Source organism: Coturnix japonica, chromosome 7 (assembly GCF_054131305.1).
Source record: "Coturnix japonica strain WE chromosome 7, WE-NBRP24, whole genome shotgun sequence".
Classification (NCBI taxonomy): domain Eukaryota; kingdom Metazoa; phylum Chordata; class Aves; order Galliformes; family Phasianidae; genus Coturnix; species Coturnix japonica.
Genome location: NC_140669.1, coordinates 21,285,237 through 21,313,019, shown reverse-complemented (window position 1 = coordinate 21,313,019; position 27,783 = coordinate 21,285,237). Strand labels below are relative to the sequence as shown.

Below are 27,783 nucleotides of genomic sequence, written 5' to 3'. Positions count from 1 at the left end.
TTATGACATCAGTGAGTAAAAAAAAAATAGTACAAGGCTGATGGGCCTTTGACTAATCTTGAATTGCTGGATGTCAGACCAGAATCAAGAGGTATTTTTAAATGTCAATTTGAAGCTGATTTATAGCGTTCCAGTCTCAAGAGCAAACTGCTTAGTGATTCAGGGATTAAATTGGATGTTATGATCTTTTCAGTATGTACACAGGCAGCTCAAAGAGGCTTTCAGTGCAGAAAATGTGCAGTCAAATTAAGAGATTGATGTAAATCTACAGCCTGAAGTCCTTCTATTATCTGAGATTTCTGATATTAAAGGTGAAGTACATAATTCCAAAACTTGACTAGTACCACTGAAAATGAACCTATTGCCTTGTCTCTGCCTTGATTTTTTTTAATTTCTGTTAGAACAGCAGGGGAGAGGTTACAAATTTCTGGCATTGCTTCCCACCTTCTAATGAGCATTTTTGCTTTGGTTGCAAAATGCTTCTATGTATTTAATGGTTAAGAAGCTATCTGCAACATAGCAAGTGTGACAAAATGATTTTTCTGCTACCTGTTTCAACTGTGTAAAAGTTGTTAGCTGTGATATAGTTAAGACCAGTAAATATTTGTGCTTGTTCAGCAGCAGCATGTTGTAAACACCTCTGTACACCTTTTGTGGTACACTTCAATGAGGGCACCAGCCAGCAAGTTGAAATGTGCATTGCTTCTGCATGCAGTGCTCTGTGTTTTCCCTGTTTTGTGGCGGAGAAGCTGACTCACGGCTCAAGCAGTGGCAGCTCATGATACACTGTGCAGCAAGTGGCAGTCCCAAATTTCATATATGCTTTCCTCCCATCTGGTAAATGGATGAGTCATCTATGACTCAGTTTTCTCTGCTCAGCTTAAGAATGATTCCAAATGAGTCAGACAGAATGTTTTCAGGGACTCCTGCTGTTAGAGAGCACTTCACCTCTACCGCTCCCATCTTCTCATCTCATACTGTGGGCTGTGGTCTATCTTCTTTCTATCCTAAATTCAAGACTGGTGAAATTGCTGCTTTAGTGAGCCATTTTTGATGTAAGTATGACTTTTAGCTTTGCCTTTAGTATTGTCAGACATGATGATACAGGGACAGGACCTGCCCTTTATGGTGGCTTTGTCCATCACTGCTGAAAGATCTTCATATTCTCTTCTGTCTAATTCAGTGCACTCACAGCATGGGTACAGGCTTATCTTCAGGTGGAGGACCTTCAGATAGTCACAGGACTGTTATTTATTTCCTTTTCTGTACACAGTGAGTAATGAGTTGGCCTGGGCTCCATTACTATGTTGGTAGACTAGGTCTGTTGTGATTCTGGACAGCTCTTTGTGTGTTGTCTCTGGAGAGCAACTTCATAATTAGTCCTTGTCATTGATGGCTGTTCTCTAAACAAAGAGACGATGGGGAAGGACAGATGCTCAGCTACTGGCAGGCTCTTGGCCATCACGCACAGGCTGTTCTTTAGTGGTAGACCTCTGGAAAATGATTAGAAATACCATATTTGTAGTAATAAAAATCAGGCAAATTGGTCTAAGAATGCACAGCAATAGTCTGCATTTGTGCAGAGAGCTTCAGTAATATTCTTAAAGTTGCTGTTTAGGTCTACAGGTGACAGAGGTAAAGAGGTAAACGGATGGTAGAGAACTTCGGGTGTACTTACCTTTCTGTGTAGATATGCACTTTCATGACTTACTGCAGCTAAAAAGTATGTAAATATATTCTTTCCATAGAGAAAGATGCAGATAGTAAAACCGTGAAATGCAAAAAGGAGCTCTTGTCTCTCACTGTTTTCCCAACCATATGGCCAGTCCTGTAGATGCATCCCTTACGTAAGATCGATCCTGTGCCATGCTTAATTACTGCTTGATCGTTCACCAGAAAAGGAGTCTGAGAGCCATTGATCGAATGAAATATTGAGGGTTTTTTTCACATGTTTGGATCTCAAAAGTTTATTTCAAAATCGTTCTGTTAATAATGAAAGTGTGTACATCTGAAATTGAAAATCTTTAGACTTTATCTCCTGTTACTTTATCTTTGAATTTAATTGAAACCAAATAGCTGTTTCTCCTCTGCTCATTCTTTTGCCCCTAAAGCAATTCCTAGTACTGTGTTCTCATTAATTGCTAAAATAACTTCTAAATAGCATCCAGTCCTGATGATTTCTTGATAGTTTAAGGATTCACCACCAGAAACAGCATTTGCTTCACAATCTATATCTGAAACTAAATGTCTCATAATAATGTTATTTTCTGCTTGACTTTATTCTGTGTTAGCAGGCATTTTCTAATTGGAATTTAAAGATAATGTGATTATTTCCCTCATACTAAATGAACGCTTTCCTTCAGTGTTTAGTAACATTGATAATACAGTATGTGGAAGCAAAGCCAGGGTGGTTAACAGAAATGACTGCTTGAAAATGATTATTACTAAATCTGGAAGGAAAACTGAAGTACTTTAATATCTGCATCTGAAAGGGATCAAATTGTTTCCTTTCCAGACAACTGATAGCCATGGAATCTGATAGCAGGGATTTTCATTTAATTTTCTTGACACCAGAAGGCTGGAAACTTATGATGATAATTGCTGAATTTGATGAAGAGTAAAACAGACAAACTACAGACCTCTTTGTTATCAAAATAGTGATAACAAAAAGCAGCAAAACAAAATTCACCACTCTCTTTTACAGAAGAGTAGTAATCTTTAGGATGAAACAGGTATGGAAATGTGAGGCAAAAATGAACCAAGACTAAAGGAAAGTGGGTGTGAGTGAGATTACCAGGCCTGACTCCAGAAGAATAGCCTGCAGCCTGATTTTGGCATTGCTTTTATTAATAACTATAGAGCAAAAACAGGCACGTACTGATTTCAATTCATTTGTGAATCAAAGTTAGGCTGATTGTAAGCATTAGGAAAGAAACTGCATGATGCTGTAAAACAAAGTCATAACAGTAGGTAATTTAATAATTAAAAAGGAAAGGCGATGCTTCTGTGGACTAATGTTTCTATTAGAAGCTGATGGCCCAGCAGTTGAAGGTGTGGAAAAGAACAAGATTGTTAGCTGACCATGAGGTACAAGAGGTGTGTAACCCTGAACAAAGCAACAGGCTGCTAGGCCAGAGGACCCTCCTGGATTCATTCTGAACTTTGTAAATAAAATGTAGTAGATGTTTAGACTTAGCACTGGTTTAGTCTGAAAAGATTTACTGCATCAGTTTTTTCCATTTATTTTGCTGGAAGAAATAATACAATAAAGAAATGAGACTGAAACCATTATCATTGTGTGTTAGCAGATTAAAAGCCAAATTATTTTGTTGTCAGTGAAATGTGCATAAATTCCTTTGCTTCAGATCGTAACTAGTATCACTCATGAAATATGAACTAAAAAGTAATTACTAAAATATTAACATCCTGACCATCTTTGCTGATTGGCATTCCCACCTGGGTTAAAACCCATCTTTGCTCTCCTTTCACCAATTTATTACCTATTTAGACTTCTTACACTTAACCTCAGCTTCTCCGGTGTATTAAAATCTTCCCATGTGATTCCTTATGGGTTGCTAAAGCTTAATTGTACAAGTTAATTGATATTTGCAGTCTGGATTACTTTCTAGCTCAGAAGAGCTCTCAGAGATGCATTTAAAAATGGTTTTGCTGAAAGGGAAAGGCAGCCAGATCTTTTCCCCCACCTCCTCAGGTTGGTAAGTCCGTATTTTTGGCTGAATCCGGTGTAGGATTTTGAGAAAGTTTAGTGCTGGGATACTTCAGATAAAGAACCACTCGGGATTTTTTTAAACTTTATTAGGCCTGAAGAGATCCTTCCACATTTGATTAGAAGTGTCAAAGTGAGTTACTTTATAACACTTTGACCTACCGTATTCTGTAAATAGTTTTCTTATCTGGAACCACAGTCTTGAAAAAAGAACAAGCAGGGAAACAAACTCAGGAATCCAACATCCTAATCCTAATTATTTTTTACACTTTCATATCCCTTGTAATTTTTCAAGTCAACTTTGTGTGGTTAACTGTTATCCATTGCCTTTAAGAACTAGCAGTAAACTGGAAGTTATCAGTAGGAATTTCCTTCTGAACATAGAGAGATTCTTCTGCAAGGTACCATTTGTGGCTCTGTCCTCTTTCCAAACCTACGTGTATATACTCAACACAGCATAGAAAAAGCAGATGAAATAATGAATCATTGGACAATAATTCTCAGTTCACTGGTCAATCCTTGCTTTAAACATTGTTTGAATTTATTGCTCTGTTGTGCCAAAGTGAAAGACAAAGGTGACTGGTTTGGTGTTTTCTTTTCTTCTCATGAAACCATCACATCCCAGGCAGTGCCAGTCCATTTGCCCTTGTTGCTCTGCTGACATTCTTCTTCAGGAGCCATCCCATGTGTGAAATGTGTTATCTCTCTACCAATTCATTTTCAAATTTCCAGATAGCCAAAATGAAGGGTAACTACCAGTTATTTGCATCCCTAAACTATGTTAAGAATTTTCTTAAGGAAAGCTACTAAGATTGTTTTTTTTATAGACTAGTACAGTACAGACAAGCTTAACATTGTTGCAATGATATGAACTGAAATGAACACAGTGTTTTATTTTTGCAAGCATTTGAAATTTTCTAATATGATTTTCCACTTAGTTTTATCAATTATGTTAAGTATTATGTACTCCTATTTCAGAAACCTGTGAAAGTCATCTTCTATTTTATACTGAGGTTTGCAAAAGAACAAAAAGAGACATCTATTTTATTTTCTTCTGCATTCTGAATTGGATTTTTTTCCCCCACAAAGACAGCTTGTTTCCACATCAGCTCCCTGATTGAGTGTTGTGTTGGTTTTTTTTTCTGGAGTGTTTAATTAGATGACTCCAGACAGCATGAACTACAATAAGCTTAAGCAACATCAAGCAGCTGATGGCATTGTATTGCCTAACAGTTCTCCAATTGCACTGAGTTGCTGTAGAAATAGCTGCCCACTGCTGATGGACTTGCTTGAGAAATTAAAAAAAAAAAAACAAAAACAGCTGTCAGTGTGACAGACTGACATGGCAGACACTACAGCTCCATCAACACCAAGAAGCTCAGAATTATTTCTGTTATGAATGTAAATGAAGCTTCATTTTGCTTAGGATCACCTGTGATGTATGTCTTTTCTTTTTTTTTTTTTTTGTAGGGCCAACAACCTACTGCTTTTTTCAATAACTGTAACTATCTAAGATATGAGATGGGCACAGAGAATTTGTAGAATTAGTTTTTACCTGTGATACCACTGTTTCCTCGTGGCACCTTAAAGTTGCATTTCATACTGTTGAATATTTCAATACTGGACACTTGGCATGAGTATCTTACACCAGTCTCATGTGAATGCAACACCAAGATAACTGACATTGTAGTCCCATAGGAGTGGCTGGAAGAGCTTTAAACAGTACAGTTTTCCCAGGCCTCTCTTCTCTAAGAATTGTGGAACAACTGCTGGCTCTTTTTATTCTTTCTTTTATCCTTTTTTTCTTGTGGATTCCATTGTCTGAACTCTGCAAATAAGCACTTTGTGCATTGAAAGATAGAAGTACTCTTTCTATGACCAGATTAAGGTGCTTCAGGTATTTATGTAGTATTATTAAGCCGTGCATAATTCACCATTCACCCGTTCTGAGTTGCTTAAGGCATCTAATCTGTTCTTAACATTATGAAAAGACATGCTTGCTCCTTGATTTCAGAAAGAAGTGACATTTAGAAACTAGTTTTAGTGCTTTTTCCTTTCTTCCTTGTTTTGGGATGTGACTGTGCTATATTCTATTTCTCCAAATGCTGCATATACTCTTGAGATAATACTACCAGTTCAGTTATTTAGGGAGGGTAAGAGAGAGAGAGGGAGACAGATGGTTTGTGGAAGTCACTTTAAAAAACCTTTTTTATTTTAAAATGCCTGTGAGTTCTGAGTACTTCTGACTCTTCTCACCCCTTTAACATTTTTCAAACACTTCTGTGCATGTTCTGAAGTTTTCAGGTTGAATTTGCCTGCCCTGGAAAGCCAGTGCAGCAGCTTTAGGCCAGTAATAATTATTAGCCCATCTGTTTTGTTTCACTATCCTACTCAGAGCGAGTAAAAAAACTGAAATCACTGTCTCCGCAAAAGATGCGGCAGCCTTTACTTTAAATGTGTATTTCCAAAGCTGTTCCATTTAACTTGATAGAATGACAGATCCCTATTCCCTTCATGTCTATCTGCTTAGATTTCTGTGATTAAAATTGAATTTAGTCAGATACATGGATGAAATGATGCTTTAATTTGGTCTCTGACAGCTTTTTTTTCCTCCCATAAGCAGTACTTGTTTATTTTTTTCAGTATGGTCAGCGGTCAGGGTCTTAACTCTGCTGTGCTTCTATCTTGAACCAGAATGTCGAAGTCTCCATTTAGAAAGGGTCGCATCATGCTACTCTACTCTGCTTTAGCTGTCCAAAATTAAATATGTTCAGGATGGGGCTCTGTTTAAAGAGACACAGCATAGAATATTAACTAGTTTCTGATTATATATTTGTTTAATAATTTTCAGTCTTTCATTCTGATTAATTAAAAAAAACAAAGCTGTATCTATGGAAACAAATTGTGGAAAATAGCTTTTATGCCTGAGGAGTTCTCAGGGAAAATGGTTTGGTGGTTTTAAAAATCATAGCAGATGTCATTGCAGCAAAACTTGGGGCATTGCTCTGTAGTGATGAGTGGCATGTAGAACACTAACGCTGTAAAGCTAAAAGGCAAAATCTCTTTTCTTTTAAATTATTTAGAATAACAGAATCATGGAATATCTGGAGTTGGGAGGGACCCACAAGGATCATCAAGCCCAACTCCTGGATCCAGCAAAAACCCAAACTGAAGCACTGTCTTGCACTGTGCTGTTACCCTGGGGAACCTATGCCAGTGCTGACCACGTTCTGGTGAATAACCTTTTCCTGATTCCCAACTTGACCCTCCCCTGGCACAGCTTCAGGCTGTCCCCTTGAGTTCTGTTATTGCTAGAGTCCAGAGATCATCGCTGCCCCTCCAGTCTCCTTGTGAGAAACTGTAGGCTGCCATGACTAAGATTCAGTAGCTCTTAATTTGTAATAAAGAGAGGCATTTAAATTGCCTAAGAAAAGACAGGTTGGTTTTAGCTGTATACTGGTCACAAATTGTTTTTGCAAATTTTATTCACTTGTAGGTATCCCCACCCCCAATGCTGCTTTTCTGAGTTGCTGTATACTAATTAAGGAGACATCCCAACACAAGATTTAAATTGTACACATTAATGATCATCAGATACACTTTAAGGGAAATTAAAATTACTACATGGCAATAATAGACACTATTGCAATAAATTTCTCACTTTTTCTTTCTTGAAAATCCCCTGTGTATAACTCTGCCTACTGCCTGGCTTCCTGCTGTAGAGCTGAAGGAAGTGTGTGTGATGCTCTTCTTTTTTTCTTTTCCATATTATTTTCCTGGCTAAAAAGTATTGGCTAACAAGTGACAGTTTTAGGGAGCCTCCTGGCATTAGTAATTCTAGCCTTAAAGACATTTTCCCCATAATCCATCCTTTTGTCACAGGATAAAAGTTGCAAGAAAACAAATATTTAAGGATAAAGAATTGTTAAACTTGGAATTTCATTAGTGTGGTTTGTGTCAAAAATCGAAGTCCATTTATGAAGTTGTTTGAGTAATATTTAAAAAGGCAACTGAAAATAAAGAGGAATGGTTTGCCACATTCTCTTGAATGTAAGTTGATACAGAAAGAATGCCATATACTGCTTTTAAACTTTCCTCATGGCCACAGATTGCTTCACAGCTGTGTGCACCAGAGTGAATACTTTGAGGTGTGGAGGAGTGGTTTGAATGGCTTAGTGATGGAATAAACTAACTGAAAACAAACGTTAGAATTCTGTACTATGCATCATAATAAAATTGGACTTAAAAATAAGACTTGAGCAGAACATGTCCTTGTGCAAGAAAATACAATAGTAATTATTGCAGGTTACGGGTAGACTTCTTGGGATTACCTGATGGAGTGCAACTTTTAGGACTGGCTTTGAGTTTATATTTACAGAAAGCTACATCTTGCACCAATTCAAATAAGTGATGTTCATACAAAAACCAATATACTATCAACCCTCAAAATGCCAGTGCTCTGTTACATAAACATCCTTTAAAATGCAACATTAGCTATTTCTGTCTTTCCAGATAAGTAGTTGTCTGCAAGCAGGTGGAAAAGGGAATGATTTTGTAATATGTCTTTGTTTACTTGTTTAAGTTTTGCTATGTGCAGCTGTTTACAGTACAAGGATGTATTTTCTTTTTTCAGATTGCTCTTCTTGCACAATAGTTAAATGCTGCCTATGTACTTTTAGCGGTAACAAAAACCTAATGATTTGTTTGGGAGAGAGACTCGTTTTAGCTTTGCCTTGAGGATTCATTGTTAAAGCTGGGACAGGATAAGTACCTGTTCAAGTTACATTTTTGTGTATTGTGCACAAAGCAAATAGCTTTCTCTTCTCTTCTTGCAGTATAATTTCATCACTTGGTAGATGCATCCACTTGTTCAGTTTGCACTTGTCAGGCAAGTAGTAAAGTTTTACTCTCATTGAACCTCAGTAGTGTATTTGCAATGTGTTTGTAAGCAGCTTCAGGGATCTCATACAGATGATTATGCTTCAGTTGTAACTGAATCTTTCATGATTTTGATCTGTACATTCTTTGAACTTCCATGCTGTGATTTAAGGAAAAAGGAACTTCTTTTAGGTTTAACTACTGGAAATGTTAAAATCTACTTATCTTCAGGCAAATTGAACAGTGTTCCACAAAACTTGACTACTTAAATAATCTGCACTGGAATAGTGTGAGCAAATGGTATCTCCATCTGTGGTCTTCCTTCAAGACTAAATAAGAGAGTTATATCTAAGAACATTTTGAATGTGATGAATGTGCTGTTGTAAAGGCCAGTTTATGCCACTTTTCTAGTGCAGTATTAGTATTTGGATTCATTCATAACATGAATATCAGTGTCCCAGGGCTGGTCTGTAACACGTTTCATTTAGTATCTTTGAATCTAAGAGGTAGAGTAAAGGTATGTTGAATATTTTCCAAGCTTTACTGTAATATTTAGTTCTGAGGATTTTTTTCATTTCTGTTTCTTCTCAGTTTTAAGCTTATTGCGACAAAAACAGGATGATTTTGTAAAGGTATTTTTGTAGAAGAACAAAACAGGAAGATGTTTTGCACATAATGACTTTGGGTAATATAAAGCGTCTTCAGTGGGATCTATATGATCAGTGCTGCCCATGATCTAAGGTTTAGCTAAAGACCCAGATCACTAATGGCTTGAACTAATGTATGTAGGTTACTCTGTAAGTTATTTCTCCTATTTATTCCATGTAAAGTAAAACACCTACAAAGAGCAGAATTACACTATAATAGAAAAAAAGCTCAGCGAAATATGCTGTTTTTCAGCACAGTTACCACTATTAGCTATGCATTTTCTATGGTGATGACGAGTCTGCATGCCAGTGGATGTGACCTGTTGCTTTCACAGCTGCTATGACGATGTTGTTAGGAAAATGTTTCCTACACAGTCCATCTTTCATCAGCCAGGACAAATGGAGGTCAGAAAATGCCAAATCTGGATTATATGGTGGCTGTGGTGGAACAGTCCTGCTGAGATTGGCAATGTGCTCCACTGCCTTCAAAGTGGAATGGGGCCTGGCGTTATTGTGTTACAAGAGAAAGGCCCTCTTTCCTGGTCTGACTCTGGTTTAAGCCTTCAGCTTATTAGTCACAGTCACAATGTAGCAGTCAGTTTACAGTTTGTCCCTGTTCCAGGAAGTACAAAAGGATGACCCCTGATAGAGGCACTCTTTGGTAGTGTGACAGTTTTGCATGTCTGTCTGGATTATGGTACGCCTTTTATTGCCACTGCTGAAATGCACTACTCACCCCCCTTCACTTTGTTCACATCCACTTTTTTTTCCTCAAGGAACAATTTGATGGCTCACCTTTGCTTCATAAGCACTTTCAAGTCAGATGCTATTTGTCCCAAGGTAACAAAATGTAATAAAATATTGGTGGGAAGGTTCAACCTCTTCAGCTGTACCACCAACAGCCACCTCTGATGTGGACTTTTTTTTTTTTTTTAAGAGAAACTGACAAAGATTCAGCATTTTGTTTACCTGGCAGTGTTCCCAGACAACAATACCACAGCAGCCTGCTTGTTGCACTCTTAGCAGTTACCTTCAAACAGCTGCTGTAGATAGAGCCGCCCTGCTGGATCAGCTCTTCAAACTATATATTCAAACTTCACACAGGCATTTGTCTGATTGAACATCCTCAAATAGATATTCATGGATTTCAAATTATTCACTTAAATACTTTGACGAAGTAGAATCATAGTTACAGTTTTCATAATTTGCTTTTCTGAAATTGTGAGTAATTTATGCAAATTTCCAAGATGTTTTCTGTATCGGTTAATTAAAAGTCCAAAATATTGTTTTTCAAATTTATTTTCTTGTTTACAGTTGATATTCAGCAAACAGATTTTTGGCTTCGAAGCAAATAGCTGTTTTCTGTGTGATTAAGTCCTAAATGTACGTGTATGAGAAGGACAATGTAATGAAAAGAATAAGAGGATAAAATGCAAAGATTTAATTTCTTTAGATGACTGTCGGTCTTGTAAGTTCATGGTTATTATTCTTGATGCATATTCTTAGCTTTTAAGGAAAATGCCAAGTCTAGTTAGAAGCTATTTATAGAGCATAAATTCTCATTGGAGAACTCTTTTTTGACTTAATTCCATGTTATTTCTAGAATTTTGAAGGCAGTTTATGTAGTGACTGGCAGTGAACAGATTATGGGTAAAAATTATCACTGTGGTACTGTGATTAGAGTGAGTATTTTGGTTCTATCTCCCATTGCTTGTTTTCTTTGTCACTGACTTCTCCTTTGTTTCTTTTCAATTTAAGTTCCTCAGCGTGTCTCACAAATATTTTGTGAGATGCCATGGATTTATGCAGACTTTATATTAGGTCTATTAGTACTTACACTGATTCAGAAGCAAGACTGTTGAATGTAAACTTTGCACTGTTTTCTTCCCATTGCTTTTGTTGCATTGCAAAATATATTTCCTAGGTTGCTGTTCTTATCTACATGGCCAAAATGTTACACAGACTTTGGGAAATAACCTTTGCTTGTAAGAGACTTGTGATGTTGTCTAATTTTAAAATTTCCAGCAAAAGCATTCTGCTTAGTGTGCAAGCCATTAGCTGTTAAGAACTTGTAGAGAATCGGAATAATCAGAAATTCTAGATTAAAATGATTTAACTTTTTTTTTTTTAACTTAAGAAGGTCACACTTACTTGATATGCCCACCAGTTCCAAATGTAATGTTGTCTGTGTAGGCGTTGATAACTTGGCCTGCTGTTAACTTACTAGGTGGGGCAACACAGTGACAGCTGTCCATCATTTCTTTTCTTCTGCTTTGTTTTTGCCAGGTACTGCCCTTTTATCACATACTATAACCTTTTATATTTGCCTGAGTTTTATTGCATGTCAAATATCTCACAATTGTTAAAAACAGGGTATGAACAAGCTCTGAATTTCAAATGGGGGTAAAGTGAACCACAAGTGAGCCTGCTTTGGCAGGGGGTTGGATTCAATGATCACTAGAGGTCCCTTCCAACCTCTACGATTCTGTGCTTCTGTGATAATGGCCTTGGTGAACTTGTCCATTTATGGCCTACTATTGCGTCCCTTTGGCTCTGTCCTGGATTTCATTAAGTAACAAAACACTGCTTAGCATGTTTCGATCTGCCAAGAAAGCCATATTTGGCAAACTTGTACAAGGTGGGTGGTGTTATCTTTTAAATCCTTGCAGCTTTCAGTCCACGACTTTTAAAGCAGAACAGTTTCATGGTTGATGTGGTTGGGCTTTGTTATCTGAAAAAATAATTTGAGGGAAGACTTTCCTGGGCTTATTTGCCTTCAGCAAAGACTATAGCTCAATTTAAATAGTTCTGATCAAGTAGATGAGACTTGCCTTTGTAACTTGGTCTGAGCTAGCATCGAGGGCTTCCTCGCCTCCCTGATCTCTTGAGGAAATCTAAAACATCCATCTCCTGTCTCTTTCTCTGTATTACTGCCATTGGCAAAGTTCATAACTGAAGAAAATTTCCCCACTTTTCTTTATTAGGCAGTGATGGATGAAGACTGAACAAGGGTGACGGGAAAACACTGGTGTTGGACTTGATGATCCTTATTGTCTATGTGGATTCTATGATTAATGTGAAGATGTTTATTGACTAGGACTGCGAAATTAAGAAAACACGTGAGAAGATTTTTCTGTTATGAGCACTGTCCTTTCTCAGTAATTGACCGGAATGCCATGGACAGTGCTGAATAACCTGACTTTCTGAGTGAAGTAGCAAAAGCGTTTTTTGCATTGCATCTAGTCTAATGCATAGGAAAACATTTCCATGAAAATAGCTCCTGGAAGTGAATTTTTTTTCTTTGAGAGAAGGAGTTAGGGAACTGGGGATGAAATGGAGAAGGGTTTTAATACTTGCTGGCACTTCTATGGGTTTGCTTTTCATAGCTTTACTTTAAAAAAAAAAAAAAAATATATATATATATATATATACATATGATGTAGTTGTTTAATTGTAAATGAAAAGAATTTATACTCATATGTTTTATTGATAGGAATTTTGTGAGCTATACAAACATGCACAAATAAGGATCACTGAGCTATTATGTAAGTTAGTATTTGATTTTAATAAATTCCAATCTGTATGAACAAACATGATTGTTTTTTCATGCAAGTAATATTTTTTGCATATGCAAATATATATATGCTTTGAGCTGTGTCAATCTGCAGAAATTCCAGTGTGGTCTTTTGTGAAATTACATAGTGCTCTGCCAAGTGTACTTTTAGATAAATTTTCTGAGCAAAATTGGAATATAAAAATTTACAGAGAAATGTTCAACTCATGCAGTTTCCTGACAGTTTTGCAAAGTCAATAACAGGGATGGTGAAAGTACATTTTTGATATCTACCATAAAAAGTCAAATAAATAAAACGACTTGTAATCATCCTTTTATTATTGTCACAAATGTGAGACCATGCTAAATGTCATAAAGGTAGGGCATGCCATAAGTGTTCCCCAGCATGGATTTTTCTTTTCTCTCTTCCGTGCTCTGCTCATCATGCCATATATTTCACTGCAGTAGAAAGTACATTTTCACCGTCTCAATATATCAAAGTAATTGAATTGTGACACACAGCATATGTATGTCTAGAACTAAAAATGTGCTCAGAAGGATTCAAATCTGTGCTGACACTTACTTTGAAGCTTATAAACCATGAGGAAGGAACACCCAATGGCTTAAAATCTTTTACCTAGCCAGTTCAACATACATTTTTTATATACAGTTTCTGTAGCATTTCTTAAAATTAAATATTTGGTTAAGTTACTTTTTATTGTCATCAGCAGATAATGTCATTTGGATGGCTCTGAATCTGCAGAAGGCATTACTTTTACTAAGGCTTCACTGAAATTAAATTTGGAGTTTGAATCAGTGCCCAGTAATGATGTCAGCTGTAGCAGATTAAATTTGCTAAGGTCTCTTCTTTTTAAATGTGTTTTTTAAACAAAGCAGATAATTCTTCCAGACTTTGACTTTTTAATGTTTTTAGCCTTTGTTTAGGCTGAATGAACTGTTACATTTTGAGCTATTGAATATTACCTTTAAAATTTATCTTGTGGTACCTTTGCATACAAGACCATGGATTTTATAGGTGTGTGCCTTTCAGCAATAATTTGTGAGTATTAAGACATCCAATACTTTTTCTCTTACATACTGTTCTCATTCTTGTATATGTATCTGTTTTTGAAGGAATGAGTAAAAGGAAGGCAGAGAAATAATTACTGACACATCATTGTCTGTCCTTACATTACGAGATAAAAGAAATAATTCAAAATGGTTCTTGAATGTTTAATAGTGAAAACAGTATATAAGACATTGCAAAATGGTTGCATAATTCCATTTTCTCTCTCTTTGATAGTATTTTTTATTAAATCTACCTGGCCATGATCTTATATTGTAACAAGATAATTCTGTTTTTTTCCATCTGGTGATATGCTTATGATCCAAAGCCTGAAAATTGCTAGCCTTTTTATTTTTATCCATTGTTATATTAATAACAGCTGTCATTATTATTTATATTTAATCTGCTAAATATCTTAATGACATAATTGAATCAATAGCATCCTGCAGCAATGAATTTTGCAAGTAAATCATATAGTATACATTCTGCTATTGGAGAGAATGTGAAATGTGCAGATTCCAAGTACTTCTTTAAAGTAACTTCTAAGTAATTGGAAATGTAAATTGCCAAATCAGAGCAGAGCTTTTGCTAATGCAGCATTATCCATGTTGGCACTTTGGTAGAATCTGGTAGAATTCCAGACTCCCAGTTGCAGTTGATGGGGCCCTCTGCAGGTCATGTTGTCCAGGCCTAGGTCAAGGTGCTCGGGGACTTGGCCAGTCCATCCTGGAAGCTGGGTTTCCCCAGCCCCAGTACCAGTTTTCAAACAACATGTGATATAGTGTTCTTTTGTGGTGTTTTTTTCCCCCAGAATTCTATGGTTTCTCTTGTTTCTTCTTGTCTATTGCCTCCTTCCTGCACCTCTCAGAGGAGCTTAGCTCCCTCTCTGTCTTGTTTGCCTAGGTAGGTCGAAGCAGCAAAAAGTTCTCCTCTGAGACTTCTCCAGGCTGAACTGGTTTATGTCCCTTTGCCTATTCTTGTTTGTCATTAGCTCCAGACCCCTTGGTGGCCCTTTGCTAGGTGTATGTCATAATGTCAATGGCGTTCTTGAATGGCGTATGAAGGAATCCAAACCTAGACTCAGTTCTCCAGCTGTCATTTGAGAAGTGTCAGTTCAGGGCTCAGCAGTTTTGAAAAGGCAAAGGAAGCATTTGAAATTCTTAGGAGGAAAACGGACAACAACCTCAAAATGTTAATGCTACTCTGTCATTCTTACATGTTCTGTGTGAATACTGTTAAGGTGTGAATGGAACAGAGCATGTACAGGAAATTATTATCTAATGTTTCACTAATGGAAGAAGGTAGGGAGATCCTATAGCATGAGGTACACCTAAAACATGCACATGACAGTAAATTTTCTGTAATATGTTAGTGAAGTGCAGAACAGATTGCCTCTGGGTGTTGTGGAGAATAATGAATAAGTGTTTTCAGCAGAGTTTTAGGCAAATTCATATGGAATAAATCTAGCAGGGGCCCAGCAGCTATGCTATTGAATGCAGTCCCTGGCTCAGAAAGTCTCTTGCTGGGGAAGATGCTGGAGGAGGCTCATTTTTACACTTGTTTAATTTTGTATTTGTTCTCTAGCTATGCAGTGCTGGCTGTTTTTGCAGAGGACTTTATAGCCTATGTGTTGCAGGAACTGTTGTTAGTTTATTGAATGAAAAGATTTTTCTCTGGCCGTATGCAGTGTTTGAGTAGTCACAGTGCTATTCAAGGAAATGCTTCAGTTCTAGCTCGAGCCCTGACCACTTAGTGTAAATGCCTGCAAGAATTTTAGACCTAAAGCAAGTATCATGCTTTTAATAAAAGTGTAAAATTAGTGATTAAAGCACTTTTCCCCCCATTTTTAATTTTTTCTACCAGAATGCAGTATCTTTCCTTCAAAATAGGATCGCATTAGATATTCCTATTGTGCAAAATTCCTGCCTCAGAATACCTCTGTGAGAGTTGAGTCAGGCCTTATCGCAGGTGGAGGAGCTTAGTTGCATGATGTCTTTCTCAAGCAAAATCCCAAAGCAGAACACCTTAGTTTATAGATTCATTAAAACTGATATGGGCTCACTGAAGTTTTGCTCTATGTGAGAGGTAAATGAAGTACTTACTGCATATGTAAATACAAGCTACTTCCATAAAGTTCACTGAGATTATTTAAACACTGTAAATTACTTGGACCACTTTTATAAACACTCTGATTATCTGCAAGGTACCGGAGTAGTAGATTAGTTTTGACTAATTATTAGTGGCTTTCCTTCAAGTCTTCAAGGAGGACATATAATCTTGAGGAAGTCCTGTTAATCTTCAGACAGACTACATTTAATAGAAAATTTTGTAGCCCAAAATAAAAACTTACATTAATTAAAATCTTGTACCAGACTAGCAATGTTGCCTGTGGATTGGTAACATTTTGTTCATGCCTGATGGAACACATATTGAGTGTTGATGTTAAAATAAGACTTAATACATCATATTTTCCTCCATTCTTTTTTCCATCACAAAATGCTCATAATATAGCAAATAGTTTTCATATCCTAACATCCAGCATTGCTAAAAAGAAAACCACAGAAAGCAACAAAGAAGGCTATATCAACAGGAGATGTTCTGGGGAAGCTATCTGTTTTATTAGAGTAGAAACACTTGATTTTTGTTTTTAATCTGTTTTTGTAATAATCTATATATGTAATTATGGAAATATTATGGAAATAATCCCCAACCTCAGCATTCTAGAATTTTCATAATAAGTAATGTGTCAATATGTCAGGTTTAATTTCCATTTCTAAATTCTCCATTGCTGTGATGATAATTTTGTCATCTCAAGTAATGTCCACTGAAGCATCAAATAATGGAAAGTGTTTAACAGTTTAAAGATGCTTAAATTAATTCCAAACTAAAAATAAACCTCTAGTCCCCTGGATTGTTTTATTGTTTGTATTTTTCTTATATGTACACCAAGCTTTTTCTTCAGTGTTTGCTCATCTTTTGTTAGCAGACACATACATGGATAATTTGATTGATGAACTTATCAGTATTGGCAGCTATCAAATATAAGATACTCTTGTTATCAAATACTATAAACAAACAAGCAAGCAGAGAAAAAGCCCATTTCATCTTTCTGATGACCAATTGAGATACCTCACAGAAAGCAGCTGTAGAAATGCAGAATATAGAACTTCTGGAGAGCTTATTTGGGATGCTGATTTCACAGTGGGGTTACTTTAACAAACACTGACAATTGTTTTAGTTGTGTAAGAGTGATAAATAAGCCTTGTTGCTGGAGATTTAAGAACTTTGGTTTATGAACAAGATGATGTAATTGGAAAATGATCTGCAGGTATGAAAAAGAGGAAGCAATGTACTGTATAGAAAAAGTATTAAAAAAAAAAAAAAAAAAGGAAACTAGAATAAAGCTAATGTTGGGAACGGGAACTTAGTCACCTGGAAATAAAGGACAAGTTTTTATATTTAAAAAAATAATAATAAAAAAATCAGTGTTTTGTAAAGGTCTACTTCACCAATAATGTTGCTTTTGTAAGTCAAATTAGTTTGCCCATCAGTGTGCGGCAGTGCACCTGCCTGGGTGAAACAATATGCTTTTCAGATAGAAAACCAAAACAAAATCCATGCATATAAATACTACCTATGGGACATTTCTGGATAGTTAGAAACAGCAATATTTTCATTTTGAGTGAAGTGCAAACATTTCTTTGTTGCCAGAGAGATTCTAGAACTGGTAGCCTGATGTTTTTGAGGACATTTTCTCTTTTTGTAAGAAAATGACTGCATTTCATTAGTGGAATTGAAAATTTGATTTTACTAATGCTGAGAATTCTGGGAGTAGCCAAGTGTTTGCGTGTTTATAATGTGCTGTCCCATTGCTTCTCTGCGGGATCTCCTATCATTTTTTTTCTGTAGGATATTTTAGAATATCTCAGCTCAAGCTAATTAAAACACATACTTTTAAAATTAAAAAAAGAAAAAAAAAAAAGAAAAGGAAAAAAAAAAGATATACAAGGGGACTATCTAAGTTTTTGACTTTAGATTTTTGCCTGTCATTTTCTCAAGCTTTAGTGGAAAAGATTTCATTGTCAGCCTGGATATTTGACTTTCATAGCTGGAGAACATTCCTTCATTTCTAGCCTAGACTGTATTTGTTACAAATTCATCTAATTACTGCTTTGTCTACCCTAGATATTGAGAGCCAATGAATTTTTTAGTGTTAGCATGCAACAGGCATAAAAAAGCACTGTAGCTTACCAAACTATAAGTATTGTATCCTTTTTTTTTTTTTTTTTTTTAAATGCTCTGTTTCTTACTCACAGTCATCTATACTTGTGCTATTCTTTATTCTTGTCCACATCTGGACTTTAACTTGCATACACACTAAAATTGGGCAGATGTGTTCACTTGAGATCTCCAAAACATTTCCTGTGTTTTGTGCTAAAAACCTGAAATGTGCCTTTTTTTATGGCAGTAGGGAGATCTCCCAGAGCAGGGAGAGACCTGACCTGGCCAGGTGGGCATGTCAGATCAAGGAGAAACTTTTCAGCTTTTTTTGCATCTGTAAGCTGATAAAGACATGCTTGTTTTATGCTCAGTCTGTGCTCTGTTTCAAGGGCAACTGCCTCATTGTTTTATTTAAGATCTTTATGTTTTTGAACACAGCAGTAGTATTAGTTCACTTCTCCCTATCTGTCAGAGTTTGATTCAGGTTCCATCAGAATTAAACTCCAGACTTTCAGAAAGTACAGTGGAGATGAATACAGGCAGGAAGCACATTCAAGGAAATGGCAACTTAGATTATAGTAATAAGTAAACTAAGAGAGGTAGGGTGAGAAAATCCCAAAAAGGATCGCATAAGTTCAGTTGAATAAGTCTCATTCTTTTCCACTCTTTCTTTTCTAAGTCCCTATCACAAGTATAACTCTACTAGCCATCAGTGTTAGAATTTGTGCTATGGCAGTGGGCATGGTAGGAGCTGCAGTAATGGTGGCTTACCCTTTCTATGCCACTAAAGTGGCTATAGGATATTGCTAGGTACATTGCAATGAGAACAGACTGTAGTGGAGGAGCTACAGCTCTTCATAGGGTGCACAAAGCTACTTTGGTTATGCACCCCTTACAGATGATGTTAACTTGTCACTGGAAGAGCAGCACAACAGCAATACCTTCAGTTTGGTTCAGCTGCTCCCTGGCACTGGGAGTCAGCCTACATGTGGGAGTAGCTCTGCTGACCTCCACCAATGGGCAGACTTTCAACAGGTGCTTAACATCCACTTGTCCAAGTCTCTATAAAGTATGAATTAATAATGTAGATAATTAATTATGCTTTTAGAATCTGTAATTCTAATACTTAAGGAAGAAACAGTTAATTTTTAAAAACTAATTTTGTTGTGGTTTTGATTTGAAATATCATATTTCTGTCTTTTTTTTTTTTTATTGGAAACCATATTTAAGGGTATTTATACCAAATTGATATGAAAAACCTGACAGGAAGAATATTTTACTGGGGCAACATGAAAGCTTCCCTAAAATTTACCTTTACACTTTGTTTGAACTTGCCTGCTCCAGTGATATTAAACACAGTTAAGTTATACTAAACATCTGACTGTCAGCAAGTTTTGCTCTTGTAATTAATCTTGTTGCATGCTAGACTGTTGATCTAATGTTTAAATGTGCTTCCAGTTTTTACTGTCAGTTGAATACTCTACTCATCTTTTCAGATGTTTTAAAGCCAAAAGCTAGATTCCATCTTGCTGGAATTAAGGTTAAAATGTGGAATATGCTAACAAAAGACCCTTCTGATTTCAGCAGTACTTAGTTTTCAAGTTATGTAGCAAGTCCCTAAAATGTATATATTTGGAGCAGACTTATTTTAAATCAGATAATACTGTGCATACTCCAACTCCAACCCTGTCACGTCATGTGCTTAATAATACTCAGTTCTCTTTCATACTGACTTCTATAGAGTTAGAATTTTATACAGCTGGAATTTTTTTGTGAAGCTTTGAAAATAAAAGCTGAATTTGGTGATTTTCTCAGACATCCTATGTATCTTGTGTACGTTTTGTACTATGCAGTGTATCATCCAAGTCAGTTTGAAGGATTGTAGGGGACATGTTCTTGGGTCTTTGTTAAACGCTCTGTATTTACATTTCTAGCATTTGTGTACAGTACCAATGACTCCATTTTGTAGTTAACTGCAACAGAAGGCATTTTGCAGAGTTGTTATATAAGATTCCTCCTCTATGAATCAAGGGAGAAAACCACTGCATGTTCAGATACAATTAAAAAAAAAACCAAACACATTAAAATGAATGAAAAATATTTTTATACATCATAAGATGCACTTTTGTATTGAATAAAGACTTAAGAAATACCATGCTTCACTCACTTAGTATTCTGTTTCCAGTGGTGGTCAGGAGAAGATACTCAGAAAAGGAATATAATAAAGAGTAGGTACTTAAGGTGATCCCTCTCTGATAATGCTTTTTTACCTCATGACATTCTGCAGTTTGTAGGCATTGTAAGCTGAATGTTGCTTCTGAACCATTTTGTTTAACAGCCATCACTGGACTTTCACTTAATGTATTACCTGGTCCTTTTTGAAATAACTTTCAGTCTTCACCAAATTCCATTTTCAGTTTGTGAGATTTTTTTCCCCCCTCTGTTCTATCATAGTCATTTATAAATATCAAGAGACATTTTATTGTTGCTATGGTCCTTGTGGAAGTAACATATATCTGAAGTGAACAACTTTCTTTGTCGAGTAGTTCAAAATGGATGCTAGAAATAACTTATCTGGACAACAGTTAGCTGGGACAACTGTGCTCCATGCTGGCTTTGTGCACATGCATCTTGCACCATGAGCTAGTTATTTTCTTTGCCTCCTATGTAGTTCTATGGGATAAACTGGCAGATGCTCTGTCAAATCCAGTTTTCCTTTCTTCTTTCACCTCTTATTCTGTTCTCTCTTTTTCCCGAGTTGTACACCCATGCCAAAAACTTGGCAGTTAGTTTTCCACAGTCAACCATAGCTTTTGAATTAGAAGACTTTTATCTTACCATTACCTCTTTGTTACGTGATTATCAAAGTTACAATGGCTTCATGAATACTCCTAAATGAGTGATAAAAAAAGTGTGAAATTTAACAAAACACATTGTCATCTGTTAGGAGCACAGCTAATCCAGCAAATTAATATTTTTCTACAACTGTTGATTTCTCATTATGTAGGCAGCCTTGCCCTCTTTGCCACTGACAAGTAGCAATCTCATGTTGTCATGAAGCAAACCATTGTCTTCATGATTCTCTGCGACAGTTTATTTCAATCTGTGCATTTTATTTCTGCAGTGCTGCCAGTTTTAAACTGGTTTCCTTTTTTCTTACCTTTTTCCCAAAAATGAACTTGTTTTTCAGCCAAATCACTTCTTGAGGGGTTCTTAGAAGCTAGTTCTATTTTCATGAAAATTTCTTATGTACGTGACTGTACCTAAACTTCAGCTTGATGTTATTACAAACCAGTGTGTTCTTATTTTGAAATACCTTAGTTTTCAGTGGTTCTCTAGTGATATGTTTTATACAAGGTAAAGGGCAGCCTCTTGCTTCTTAAAGTTTTACAACTAACAACTGAAAGGTTATGATGGAATCATAGCAAGGAAGGCTTCATAACTATTATGTCAGTTCCATCCACTTTCACTCAGACATCCAATTTGTTTCCCATGTATCAAAGTTGTTTTGACTCAAGTTACCCATTGAATTTCTGCTGACCAGTTCCCATATCCCTGCAGCAGGATGTAGCATGCAGCTGGCAGTTGAGCAGTGTTGAAGCCCCATATACAGCAGATCACATGCTGAAAAACATATTTAAAAGAAAAAAAAAAAAAAAAAGGGAAGATTATCCTTGTTGGTTCTCCTTTTTTAGGTCATCTAATCGTTGTTGATGATTATCAATCTGTATCAATCTCAGCTTTTACCTACTTAATTGAATCGATGCCAATACACTGTAGGCTGTATGTGTGAATCTTACAAATGGTTATCCATCAGTTATGTAAGACTGCTAAAATTATTGTATGGAGACAGTATTACTGTAACATTAGTATTTTACCCCTGCCGAATTGCTGAAGACGATTAAATCAAGTCCTTCAATTTTAATAAGCGTAGATATTGTTTTTTCCTTCACTATGCTTCTTACTTGTTAACAATTAACACATTTGGGTATAACAAGCTAGCTTATCTTTGCTTGTGAAGAAGGAGATTGCACGTTATAAATGTGAGTGCATCAGATACTGGGGAGGCTGGAAGGAGATGCTGCAAGCACTCCCTGGTGATCCAGCCCTTTGTGCTAGGGGTAGAGATTGAGCAATGAGATGTTAACATGGCATACTTGAACCCACTGGTATTCAGTTCCTCAGTACTTAACTTCCTGACTTGTAACACCCAGCAAAGATGTGCAATGCTTTATTTGCCTCAGTGAATGTGTCAGTGCTTGCTGGTTGAGAAGCCAGAGCATAGAGATCCAGTCAGATCCAATACCTTCTGTGTCTGCTTAAAAATATTTTTTCTTTTTCTCTCTATTTCCCTTTGATGTTTTCACATTTCTTAATTGGTTCACGGCCCTTTTGCAGCTCCTCCGCAGGGACGATTGTGCAATTGGATCTGGAGGAATGCATATTAACCTGGCGAGTCACCTGAAGACCTCTTGTTATTCCTTATTCTCCACATATGGGTTGTGAAGATAATTTCAAATAATGCAGTATATTTAACTTCTCTTGAGAAGTAAGGGGTTTATTTAAAATAAAACTCTAATTCTCCTCATCAGAACCTGCACAGCCCTTTCTAGTTTCCATAGCCATTCTCTCATTAGGTTAGCTGCAGGATTTTCCCTGTTTTAACATAGGTCATTTTCATACTAACTGTGTTTTTGGAATAGAAGTAAAGGTCTCTTAGTATTCAATATTGGAAAGGTTAGCTAGGGCAGGAGCAGAAGAACAGAATAAGAACAGGTAGTAGTTGGGAAACAAAGCAAATTAATAGTGTACCATCTCAAGTATTATGTTTCTGGTTGACTTGACTTCCTAAAATATCTGCTTCTTGTTTAGTACTCTGGATCACCTTCACACCAGTTTGTACAGCAGATGTGTACTTCTGAGCAAATTGGGTCAGCTGTAGTTCCTTCCCCACTTCCCTTGTTGCACAAGGGGCAGTTCTGGTTGTCCTTTCTTCTAGCAGCAAGCTCCTGCCTTGTGCTGCCTTGTGTGCCCATGGGGAGCTGCTGCTGCAGCTTTTCTTCCTCTCTTCATGCTTCTATGAGGATAGATTTACTCACATTTCCAGGATAATAACATAACTATTTTTTGTTTTTTAAGTGGCTTGTTTCATTCTCCTTAGGAGCGTGCAGAACACTTACTTGGGCTACTTCCTTGGTTTTCTTGATTTTCTAATGACTTATTGATCTCTTTTTATGTGTTTCCTGCAGTTTCTTTCATTTTCAGAGCCTGGCCAGGTGATTCTGTTGCAGGGCTTTCTGCTGTTTTAGCAATGTGGGCCCACAGGGAGCCTGGTTCCCTTTGTGGAGTTCTGGTAAAGTTCATGGGTGTATGTCCGCTCACAGCAATATTTGGGTGGTTTATTCCTTCATGAGGGATGTTACCTGCTGATAGTACTTCTCTCCAGTAAATCAAAGCAATATATTTTCCAATGCTTACTTTCTCGGGGGCTGGGGAGAGAACAACTTACATGCACTACTTCTTTTCATTGTAGATTTGAATAAGAACAGGGAATAATTTATGAGAAAAATTAGGCCCTTAAAATTCCCTTCTGTCCCTAGAGGTCAATGTGGTTTCTATAAATACTTGTTTTCTTTGAGTTGTCTCAGAGGTCTGGGAGTTACCAGAGGGAAGATCCCGGATCAGTGTGAGAGTTCTTATTAGTTATTCCCTGGAGAGGTCTTTATACTCTTCTCAACCTTTGTAGGACGGACTCCATCCACAACAGAACTGGAAGTCTCAGAGAAGTTTCAGAGGTACTGCTGCCTTTTTAACCAGGCAAATGCTTTCAATTGCTGAAAAAACAGTTGTTTGCATTGTCATCATTTTACGATGCTGTTTGAAAATTATAAGAGTGATTTCTCATCCTACGAGTGGTTTTTGGATATTGATAGTAAAGTTTATAGGAATTATGATAATATGTTTGAGTCAGGAATAATTCAGTGAAAGTCACCAAAATAATACCATTTTAAAATTGCCTATGTGTTAAAATCAGAAAAGTAAATGAAATGCAGCATTTAGTTATCCACCTGAGATCACTGCATGACAGATACATCTCATACTGTTTTATAACTCCAATAGGGGATGTTTTAAATCTGTAACTTGTACAGGAGAAAAGCATCCTGGAGAAAGTAAATTGATAAGAAATTTCTGAGGAGTATGAGGATTATTTCAAAGCAGTGAGCCTCTTCTTTATTTTTCTGTAAGATCCTAAGTACTTAATGCTTTACCCCTTTCTGCCAGTTGCATAAGATGGGAACTTCTCATCAGGTCACATCTTTGTAACATTTAATACATATAAAGATGTCTAATTAAAGCCGTACTGGGATATGAATCTTCTATCTTAGGCTCCTTCTAATTGGTGTCTGAGGGCCCTGGTTTACAGTGGCCTGTCCCAACTCAGTACCTCTTTCCTGGCTGGGTGGCACCAGCAGCTGCTGACAGCAGGCACGTTGTTTGCCACTTGGCACCCTCCTCTTGCCTGGCTTCTTGCACGGCTCTTAGTGAAACAAACACAATATCTGACAGAAGTCTGTGAAATATTTGATTATTTGGCTTTTGCTTCAGAAATGAAGATTGTTTCTGATTCACTGCAGTGCTGTTTACACAGTACAGGAAGCACTCTACAAAGGCAGGTCTGCAGCTGGGCAAGCAAGGAAATCCTCTCCTTTGCCCGTTCCAAAACCCAGTGTTGGCTGTACACCCAGGTGCTTACTTCTGCACTTGAAAGGCAGCCCTGGCAATGTGCTGTGTGGCTGGCATATCTTTTAGTCCCCAGCCCCTGTGCTGTTTGCCTGCACCTAATAGTTCTGCTGGCAGACACAAGCGTGGTGCTGTCCTGCAGGATTCGCTGAGCGGGCTGTCTTGCAGCTGCTGCATTTCCCACCACTTAAACTGACAGCAACCTACTGTGTGGAGTTGCTAGGAGAAGGTGAATAGTCATCATTACAGCATACTCCTTCAGTAACAACCTGTAGAGCTCTTCAATTTCTCTTCTGCAGGGATTTATACTTCACTGCCGACTTAACATTAGTCGGTCATTTTCTTCTCAAGAAGCTGGTAGATATTTACTCCTTAAGAATCAATTCGGGATCATCTAAAGAGAAGAAAGCGCTGGCATTTGAACATGCACTCTTTGTAGGGTGATGTGGCTGATACTGGCTCCTACCATCTGCTTTCCTATTGCAGCCTGTTTCTTCAACCTGCAGAGGAGAAGCCAGGCTTTCTTTCCTTCTGGATTGTTAAAACCATGCACATTTATCCTGCATAGCAATGCATTATAGCCTGTTTTAAGGAATCTTTTGTGCTTCTGTGCATATTCCTACTGCAGGCAAAGTGCATGAGGAAGGAGCCTGTGCAGGCAGTCGGTAGTGTAGTAGCTGGCTCACGCGTATGGATTAGACTCGTGAGGTCAGAGGAGCTGTGTACTGCTCTGTGCTGGTGTGTGTGGGGGGGGAAGAGTGGATTTTTCTACCCAAGTGAGTAGCGATTCAGGCAGAATCATCCCTCAGCTTTTGTAATTCTGATGTGTTTTGATGTGAAAGCTGCTACTGTCTAACATGCGTGGATCATCTGACATTTGTAGTGGACTGAGGAATGCTTTTACTTGCTGCTGAGCCTGACTATAACTGTATCACTGTAGGACAGTAACGATGGGGGCTCGAGCAACGGAAACAACTCGTGAACTGGAAAGCACTTCTATAAAGTATCAAATAGGAGGACATGCAGAGAAAATGTGGCAGCGGCTCAAAGGAATGTGAGTACTTCCCTCCTTGGCTTTTGTTCTATTCGTTGAGAAAGACAGTTTTCGTTCGTTAAAATGACTAATTAACAAATCAGAGAATTATCCCTAAGCTGTGAATAGTGTTTGCTCTCATATTACCGTACGTCGCTCTCTTGTATCATGGGTACTTAATATTGGATGCTGTGTAAGATTCAATCACCTCATTTAAAAGACAGATGACTAGTTATCCAAATTGAAATGCAGGTAAGTCCTTTCATGTTTACACTCCCTTGGCTCTGATGTGATTTTGTAAATGTTAACTTCAGAGTCAGCATTGTCAGAGCTGTTTCATCATTCCTGCCAATATACATAGGTAAGTATGCTACTGCAGTTCCATAGGAAGTATCAGTACTTTGCCTTTAGAGAATGCAAAGAAGCCTGTGTTAAAAGATAACTAGTTATTAGGAGGATGCTATGTCTGTGGTTTTGGTCTTTTTTTGGTCAGTTATTTTGGTGCTTAACAATGCCTAAAACTGATTAAAGGACTGTTTGAAGGGACCACCATGCACCTGCTCTGTGTAATTAGGTATGCTTGTGAAAATTTCAGTGTAGTCTTCTGGTGTAAGGGATCAATAAACAAGCATCTGTAGCATGTCAGAGAGAAAGTCAACTAGTGTGTTCTGAACACCTTAAACTTTGGCACCTCTTTCAAGTGCTTGTCTGTATTTTTCACTGAAAGCTGATATCATGATGTTACAAAGGAACAGTCACGTTATGATTCTTGCTTTAGAAGTGATGATAGGACACTCATTTTAGCTGGAAAGATTTGAAATACTGAGCTTCTAAATGTATGCCACAGTTGCTATACAGTCGTTTAGATGCCGAAGGAAAAAGTTTGACTGGGACCTCTGCGTCAATTCGAGTGCTGAGTATTGAATGTACTGGCTATGTCTCTATCTATTTCCCCTGTGCATTGGGTAGAGATTTGAGCTGACTGTGGGAAAAGGAATTTCTGTCGTCTGCTTTCTTTCACAAGAAAGTTTGTTTGCCTCTGTGGAAAGCAACTTTTCAATTATGGCCAGGAATTTATCAAAACTTGTTTGTGATATGCTTCTGAATATTTGCTATGAATCCTGTAATCACTGTTTAGTATTATGCATTTTGGCAAACATGTTAGCCCTGGAAACCTCAAAGTGCACCTAGCAGAATAAATATTCTGCCTGATGCCACACATCTTGCCTCTGAGTTTCACACACAGAAGCACAGATTCACAAAATTCCAACCCCCTGGGTTGGGAGGGACCTCCAGAGATCACTCCAACCACCATGAAAATGCAGGCACCCTACAAGAGGTCTCACAGGTAGGCATCCAGATGAGTCTCAAATATCTCCATAGAAGAGGATTCCACAACCTCTCTGGGCAGCCTGTTACAGCTCAGTGTCACTCTGAGAGTGAAGAATTTCTTCCTTGTATTAATATGGAACTTCCTGTGTTGCAGTTTGTGCCTGTTGCCCCTTGTTCTGCAGTTGCTCACCACTGAAAGGAGTCTGCCTACATCAGTTTGATTCCCAAGCTGTAGGTGCTTATGAAGTTATAAGATCCCCTCTCAGCCTTTCCAGCAGAGACCTCCATCAGTTTGTGCAGACTTCTATTTCTGTAGGGTCTAATCTACTGCTTTTGTTCATTTTGTATATTCTGTACTACCATCAGAGTAAGAGTGGTGTTTCTTGGGCTGAAGTGTTTTCTTTCAGAATTGTTCCATTAAGCAATCAAAAGTAAGTAACTAAACAGTAGTGATACTCATCAAAACAGCTCCAGAAAATAAGGTTCGGGCTTCTTTAGGACTAATTATAACAATGGTTTTCAAGTACTTGAAAACTATCTTTCTCACGACTGTTATGACTGCAAGGCAGTGCTAAAATACTTGTA

General features: G+C 37.3%; 1 protein-coding gene across 9 annotated transcripts in view; it reads left to right on the top strand.

The window, feature by feature from the left end:
• PDE1A (phosphodiesterase 1A) overlaps positions 1-27,783 on the top strand; it is a 191,159-nt gene that overhangs the window by 26,363 nt on the left and 137,013 nt on the right. For 4 of the 9 annotated variants that reach the window (XR_014948069.1, XM_015868294.3, XM_085552695.1 and 1 more), the window contains exon 2: positions 25,774-25,887. Coding sequence is in view for 8 of the 9 variants with exons in the window: in XM_085552695.1 (XP_085408821.1) it covers positions 25,774-25,887 (114 nt within the window). In the remaining variant the exon portion in view is untranslated. Of the gene's footprint in view, positions 1-907; positions 1,056-25,045; positions 25,191-25,454; positions 25,610-25,773; positions 25,888-27,783 lie in introns of those variants that run through there. The other 5 variants (XM_085552697.1, XM_015868291.3, XM_085552696.1 and 2 more) reach the window with 3 other exon arrangements.